This window comes from Miscanthus floridulus, chromosome 3 (assembly GCF_019320115.1).
Source record: "Miscanthus floridulus cultivar M001 chromosome 3, ASM1932011v1, whole genome shotgun sequence".
NCBI lineage: Eukaryota > Viridiplantae > Streptophyta > Magnoliopsida > Poales > Poaceae > Miscanthus > Miscanthus floridulus.
The window spans coordinates 136,664,540-136,672,669 of record NC_089582.1 but is presented as its reverse complement, the minus strand read 5'-3'; the positions used below and the strand labels follow the sequence as shown (position 1 = coordinate 136,672,669).

At 51.1% G+C, this 8,130-nt stretch overlaps 1 protein-coding gene across 1 annotated transcript; it reads right to left on the bottom strand.

The window, feature by feature from the left end:
- Positions 1 to 446: 446 nt before the first annotated feature.
- LOC136547105 (peamaclein-like) lies at positions 447 to 1,208 on the bottom strand. Its single transcript, XM_066539075.1, has 2 exons — positions 991 to 1,208; positions 447 to 836 (listed from the first exon to the last, which is right to left on the bottom strand). The coding sequence occupies exons 1-2, from the start codon at positions 1,067 to 1,069 to the stop codon at positions 622 to 624; spliced, it is 294 nt and encodes a 97-aa protein (XP_066395172.1). The 5' UTR covers positions 1,070 to 1,208; the 3' UTR covers positions 447 to 621.
- Between the last annotated feature and the right edge of the window lie 6,922 nt (positions 1,209 to 8,130).

Here is an 8,130-nt window from a genome sequence, read left to right as displayed (position 1 = left end):
CGCGCCGCTTTCTTCGTACTCTATCTGTCGGTTTTCGTTGAGAAACAACTTTGACTAAATATATATTAAAAAGTATTAATATTTATTGTACATAATTAGTATTATTAAAAATATCTTTAAATCTAGTTTTTTAAATAAATTTATTACGTATTTTCTACCAATCGAATCAAACTTAAACTTGCAACACGCACGACGACAGTTATTTAGGGCTCACCGCAGTTACGCCGGTGCCGTTTGCGTCAGCTGGCGATTGACCCCCAGCGGGCAGCAGGGATTCAGGACGGCTGCGTTCCTGCGGCAAGCGCCCGCTACACTGATATATAATTTCCCCAACATCTACGAGAGAGCCGCACTTTAAACATTGTTCACCATCATCCATATGACAGTACGCAGTAGAATCCGCTTGGAAGTTGTTTGGTTCCAACATCTCAAAGGACACGCAGATCTAGTAGCATTGTTTATTATTCTAGCACGCACGTCCGAGGAAACAGTCATACAAACACAGCACACGCGGAAGAACTGCGAGATTCCGACGCACGGCGCGCACGACGACACCAACAAGCTACTACAACCTGTGCAGGATCGCGAGCGAAATCCTGCGAACTCGATGGATCATCTATCCTAGGGGCACTTGGGGCGCTGGGTCTTGGGGGACTTCATGTCCCTGTAGCACGGGCACTCGTCCTTGCTGGCGTACGGGCCCGACGGCACGCAGCCCTGGCACTTGCCGCAGCACATCATGCACAGGTCCATGCACCGCCCGGCCTTCTTCAGCGAGCACCGGCTCCGGCACTTGCCGTCGCACACGCCGTCCGGGACCGCGCCGCCGCCGTTGTCTGCAGCGCGCACACAGTCACACACACGCGGCCTAGGGGAAGCATACAGGATGTTGACATGTAGTAGTTTTCACAGAAGAAACGAAAAGCACACATGATCTGGATCTCGCCCCGCAACAATCTTTGCCCGCTACAAGATTTGCAATAATCTTACCTGCAGCCACGGTTAGATCCAGGAACGAGGCAGCGGCAACCAGGACGAGGAGCCGGAGAGCCACAGGGATTGCCTTCATCTTCAACCTCTTGTTCGTGATCTTCAGCACAGCTCAAAGACGCAGAGGAAGTTCCTCTTCCTCTGAGGAAACCACTGGCTACCGAGGTGAAACTGCAACACTGCCTGGTACACTCGTGAATGAAGTGGCGAGGTGGCTGCGTGCGTCAGGGTGCGATATATAGCCGGGCTGTGGACCACCTGCGTCCAGGGCCTTTCTGGTGTGAGCCACGTTAAGTGCCGCAGGAATCTGCAGGGACTGGACGTCCCATGAACGCCAAAACCGCTTGCGCTGCGTCCGTGACTCCAGCAGTGAAAGAACAGGTCACGGCTGTGAGCTGTCTCTGTCGGCATGTGCAGCCGGGCCAGCCCCGGGGGGCCTACCTCATGTGCCCCTGCACCTTTTCTTTGTTTCCTAGGTTGCGTGCATCCTCTACAACGGCTATGGTTGATGTGTGGCACGCTAACGTTTGGTTCCATATCATATCTGAATCTTCGTCCCTCACACAGCCCTGTGATTTGAGCAGTTTGTACACCCCGGATGTATCTAGCTTCCCAGTGCCAAGGCAAAAAAAAAAAAAAAAAAGGGTGAAAACCTCTTATCTGTCCCAGCAGCTGGAACTGTTTTTTCTCGAATACGCAAAGATTTACGTATCATTATATTAAGAAGAAGAGTTTAAACATACAGAAAACACGTCTCTATCGAGCGCCGAGAGAAGTCAACCAACAGCCGTAGCCAGCGGCTAGAACTGTGACTACGACCTCGGCGATGCCGCACACGATTGCTAGTTCCTAATCTGCCTGAGGAGACAGACATGGCACGAAGGCTCCCCACGACCACGAGCATTGTTGCCACCGCGTGTTTAACCGTAGGATCACGGTCCTTGCAGTGACTGAAGAGGACTGGGAGCCGGTCGGCGAGGGCGGCCTCACCGAACCAGACGTCGAACCAAAAGGAGGTACTCTCCCCATGCATCTTCAACCCGGACCGATGTGATCGCTTCGTATAGCAACAGCAGCGAGCGCAGCACCTCCCAGTTCGTGCCATGCAGATCACCCTTCAGCGTTGCAAGGCATGCGCCCAGGCCGAGGTCTCCACAGAGTGTGCAGCCGATGTAGAAGCTTTAGCAGGAGACAGATGGGAAGAGAATGACTCAAAACACGGGATTTGTTTGGTTTTAGCATGCAACGTTGTCGGTTACCAGTAGTCCATCGTTGCCAAGATCATCAGATGCTAACAAGATGATGCATAGGCCTCACTACAGGAAACCGGAATTTTGCCCAGTGCTCAAATCTTTGCCGAGTGTCAAATATCGGGCACTCGGCAAAGGCCACCTTTACCGAGTGCCGCACTCGGCGAAACTTGACACTCGGCAAATAGGGCTTTGCCGAGTGTCTGGCACTCGGCAAAATAAGGCACTCGGCAAAGCCAAACTTTGCCCAGTGCTAGACACTCGGCAAAGTTAGGCACTCAACAAAGAGGCGCCCGGGGATAACGGTACCCAACGCCGTCCTCTTTGCCGAGTGCCTTCTGTTTGGCACTCGGCAAAATATTGGCTTTGCCGAGTGCCTAGGGCTAGCACTCGGCAAAATATTCACTTTGCCGAGTGCCAAACCTTGGCACTCGGCAAAATAATTTTTTTTATTTTTTGCCACTAACTTTTTTTTTAGATTTGTATTTGTACCATGAACAACATGTTCAAATTTGGCACAATTTCATTGCTGTTTGCTATATTTCTTCACTTTATTTCATTTTCTTGCAATTTTCCGGAAAATGTAGGTTTGAACTGCAGGTGCATCGAATAATAGTTTTGATCCATTCCAAAAATGTTATTCTTGTTTGTTAGTGTCACTTTATGCTAAATCTAGGATCTGTCTCCAAATTTCGATCAACGTGCTCACGGGGCAACGTCGCAAACTTGCGTGCGAGTGGTTATTTAATTCTATAAAATTCAAACGAATCCCGAAAATCATGAAACTTGGCGAGATGTCGTGATATCACAAGCATATGCGGTGGTAAAAATTTGAAAACGTTTGGAGGACGTCATCACGTGTGATGATGTCCTGGTTTGTGAACACCATACGTGATGACGTCCTCCAAACGTTTTCAAAATTTTACCACCGCATATGCTTGTGATATCAACATCTCGCCAAGTTTCATGATTTTCGGGATTCGTTTGAATTATATAGAATTAAATAACCACTCGCACGTAAGTTCGCGACGTTGCCCCGTGAGCACGTTGATCGAAATTTGGAGACAGTTCCTAGATTTAGCATAAAGTGATACTAACAAACAAGAATACCATTTTTTGAATGGATCAAAACTATTATTCGATGCACCTGCAGTTCAAACCTACATTTTCCGGAAAATTGCAAGAAAACGAAATAAAGTGAAGAAATATAGCAAACAGCAATGAAATTATGCCAAATTTGAACATGTTGTTCATGGTACAAATACAAATCTAAGAAAAAAAGTTGGTGGCAAAAAACAAAAAAAATATTTTGTCGAGTGCCAAGGTTTGGCACTCGGCAAAGTGAAAATTTTGCCGAGTGCTAGCCCTAGGCACTCGGCAAAGCCAGGACAGGATTTTTTTTTAATTTTTTATTTCGTCGAGTGCCAGATCGGGGGTACTCGGCAAAATACTTTCTTTGCCGAGTGCCCCGGATCTGGCACTCGGCAAAGAGGTTTGAAATATAAAAAAACCGGACACACGCACACACCACACACGCACACACACGCGCCGTAGCCGCCGCTCCGCTGCCGCCGGAGCCGCCGCGCCGCAGCCGCCGGCTCCCCGCGCGCCCGCGCGGCCGCAGTAGGAAGGAGGAGGAGGTAGGAGGAAGAGGAGGAAGGAAAGGAGGAAGGAGAAGAAGGGGAGGAAGAAGAAGAAGAAAGAGAAGGGAGGAGAGAAGGAGAAGGGGAGAAGAGGAGAAGAGGAGAAGAAAGGTGCCGCCTCGGTTCGTCGACCCTCACGCCGTAGCGGTCGTCCCCGTTGTCGTCGCCGGCCCTCGGTCTTCGCATTCTCGCTGGCAAGGTATGCCCTAATGTTAGTATTAGTTAGTAAGTAGTAGTGTTAGTAGTAGTAGTTAATTAGTAGTGTTAGTATTAGTTAGTAAGTCGTAGTGACAGTAGTAGTTGTAGTTGTTGTTCATAGTTTTAGTGTTAGTAGTAGTTATTGTTGTATGTATGTGGTTGATGGCCTTCGTGCCTATGTTTGGTATACATGTGGTTGTTGGCCTTCGTGCCAATGTTTTCTGCAGGTTTTGGGAATCTCTCCGTGCAGGGGAGGTGTTGCCGAAATTTTCAATGGAGTCTAACCATTTGCCTTTTCTTTGTAGGACGAGGACCGTTGGGAGGCACTCGGCGACCCCGATCGTCTTCATCGGCGTTGTGGTTCTGCCTGCACCGCGTCGCCTCGCCACTTCAGCGACTCGCCACCGCAGCGACTCGCCACCGCCCCACTAGCCTGACCTCACCGACACCCTAGGTATAACCCATCTTCCATACTTGTATCTCGTGTAACCCTAGTTAGGCGTCTCCCGTCCAAAATAGATACGGTCGTTGGTATACAGATCTTTGCATACCAAATTTCGTACCTGTTTTGGATTGTCCACGTTTTTTGGATAGCCCGTGGATGCGTAGATGGGTTGGTTTCCGTGGCCCGCTCCTGTCCGAGACAGAGTTTCGGCACCACCTCCTCGTTGTTCTCCTAATACACAATCTCCCTGCCAGGACGTGTATCGGGAGAACAGCGGGGAAGTACTGCCGAAATTCTATCTTGGATAGGAGCGGACCATGGAAGCCAACCTCATCTACGCATCCTCGGATGGGATTAGGACCTATCCTTCACCTATTAGATGTATAGTAGGAATGCCTTGTGGATTTACCTGCAATTTTTATTACTCGCTTACATATGCATGTGCCAGAGGATGGATAACCGTGAGTGGATGTACACGGGCCACGCAAGTATGACCCCAGAATGGATGACCAGGAGCGGATCAGGCGTGAATTCTGGGTGAGTCTACATCACACTACATTGCTCAATACTATGAAATCATTAGACGTTCTTGAAATAATGAAAGGACACATGATGTCTGTATGCAGGACTTCTTCACGTTGGAGGAGGGGCATGACCCCGCCTAGGTGACAAAGGTGCAGGACAGGGCATGTAGGGGCCGAGTCACGGACCTGTACTACGAGGCGAGGCTGCAGTGCCACATCAACCACTCATGCGACGTCCTTGGTCGGTATCCGGGGAAGAGCGAGGCCAGAACCATGACACTCACTAGGGAGCAGTACCTCGCAATAAGTTATAAAACATTGTTACTGACTCATTCCATGAAGAATAGGTAGCCTTCATTTTATATTCTAACATTTCTAATACAATACTTGATGGCATGCAGATGTGTCCTTCTTGGTGCGCCACCCACAGAGACTGTTGGGCGACCATCGTGGACAAGTGGGTCTCCGTTGAGTGGAGGGAGAGGCACGCCCTCCGTTGGGAGTGCCGCCTACAGATGGGTGGGCCGGCGCACCTCCAAGGCAACCGGCCCCTCAGTTCGTAAGCCCAGGCCTGGATACACGCTACGCACTTATTTATTTATTTGTTGTAACACTCAATTCTCATTACTTCTAATCGTCTTTGTGTTTTCCTCGCAGTCCCAGTCGCATGATGGCCAGGAAAGCAACGAGTTCATGGCGTACGTCATGGCACACAAGGGCAAGGCGACAGCCCCGGACACCGTCTACAACCCAGAGGACGGGCCCGAGGCGTACAGCAACATGAGCGTCCACAGCAAGCTCACCGACTACGCCTCGTCGGCCCGCGAGCGCCATGGGGAGGACTTCGACCCCGCCACCTAGCCCCTTGATACCGACCTCGTGATGAGGCTCGGAGGAGGGAAGCAGCACGGCCGGTACTGGATGGCCTCCAACATGGTCGACTCGACCTCTGTGCCCAACCTCGCCCAGATCCGAGCACAGAGCACGAGCTCCTCCATCCCCATTCGACCTCGGTAGGCGAGCACACTGTAGCAGATGGCGGCACTCCAGGTTAGTTCTATTTCATTCGCCGTTCATTACTTTTACACATGTACCTTGCATTTGCATTGTTTAAACGTTGGTGATTGAATATTGCAGGCCACTGTAGAGAGGATGGAGGCCGAGAGGGTCGAGAGGGAGAGGGAGAGGGCCCAGAGGGAGGTCGAGAGGGCCGAGTGGGAGGTCCTGAGGGCCCAGAGGGCGGCCGAGGCGCAGAGGATGCATGACATGTTCTCATTCATGTCGAGCCTCGGCACCACTCTCCCGGGTGTGGTGGTGCCCCAGTCGCTGCTCGCTCCAGTTGTGCCTCCTACTCCTCTGGCTCTAGGCACTCCGATGAGTATATATATGGTTGATCAAGTCCTTTAGCTTGTGTAGATACTAATGAATTCAATTCTCCTTTGTGCAACAGTCGTCGGGTTCGAACCCGACTCCTTCGCCTCAGCACACACACCCCGGCTGGACAGGTCCACCACCGCACGGAGGTGTCCTTTCAGGCTCCCATTGGGATCAGTGGCAGTAGGTGGTGCCCCTTCATGTTTCATTGACTTTTCTTGATCTAGGACTTGTGTTGGATGAAGACTTCTTAGATGTTGTCATGGATTTGCACATTGGATATGCGTGTGATGGATTATGCAGGAGGATGTGCTTGTGATGGATGTTGGATGTGCTTGTGATGTATTATGGATGTATGTGATGGATTATGTATGCGTTTTGTGTGATGCTAAATGCTTGTGTGCTGTCTCATGTATTATATATGAGTTTTGCGTATTTGCTTTCGAAGGAAAGCAACAAACAAAAAAAATTGCAAATTTCCTAGCTTTGCCGAGTGCCAGGGGTGTGGCACTCGGTAAAGCTGGAAAAAAAATGCTGCAAAAACAACCACTTCCCCAGTTTTGCCGAGTGCCACAGCCTGGCACTCGGCAAAGAGGTCAATTTTGCCGAGTGCCAAATGGTACCACTCGGCAAAGACTATTTTTAAAAAGATTTTTAAAAAAATGGTTTCTTTGCCGAGTGCTGAGCCCTGGCTCTCGGTAAAAATTCAAATTTTGCCGAGTGCCAGTCCCCAGGCACTCGGCAAAGCCGGCGTCAAATGTTGACGGCAGTTATTTTTTTGCCGAGTGCGGGCTTGGCACTCGGCAAAGACTTTGCCGAGTGTCGATTTTTAGCACTCGGCAAAGAAATTTTTGCCGATAAAATCTTTGCCGAGTGCGGCACTCGACAAAGCCTTTGCCAAGTGCTTGGCTGGCTTTACCGAGTGTCCCCTGCACTCGGCAAAGAGGGCGTCTGCAGTTGTGCCTCGAGGATCTGAACAACGACAGGAGCTCCGACACAGCTGCAGTAGGGATGAAGGGCGTGGCACGACGTCGCTACCGTGGTCTTCGGGAGGAGAGCTGCCTCGAGGCCATGGCGGGTCACCAAACGGGCACCAATGCCGCCGGTCAGGACAGCCACTAGCTAGTGAAAAGCAGCAATGAACGGCGGCGTGGCCAGAGCGGAAGCTTTAGCGACGAGCAAAACTCAACAGCGATCGGTTGATGGTGTTATCCATTTGCGTTACAAATGTCCTAACCAAACACTACCTATCAACGTGATCGCGTTCTAACACGCCAGTGCTGCTGCGCACCATCAGCAATGGGCGAGAGTGCGTCGCTGTTGTTGGCGGTGGTGACTGACAGGCGTCGCGGACGTGGGATCCACCTTCACGTTCGTGTTCGCCGTGAACTGCTTTGGTCGCCGCGCCCGCTTGCTGTTCATGGCCGGCGGCGAACAGATTCTAGCGTCGCAGGAGCTGATCGGCCGGCGGCACCCCTGGTTCCCCTTCGAACCACAATTGTGGCCATGCACCGCGCACCAGCCTTTGTGGGGACCGCGGAGTCCGCGAAAGCCATGCCGCTGTGCAGCTGTGCTATTGCTCCAACTGCCCACACAAGCGACCGACCGGGCTGGACGCCTTCGCCTGTACGCGCTCACGGCCGGGCGTTCTCGGGTCTCGGCTGCCTAATCTAATCTAGCAGAAATTGCGGCAAGGAAAATAGATG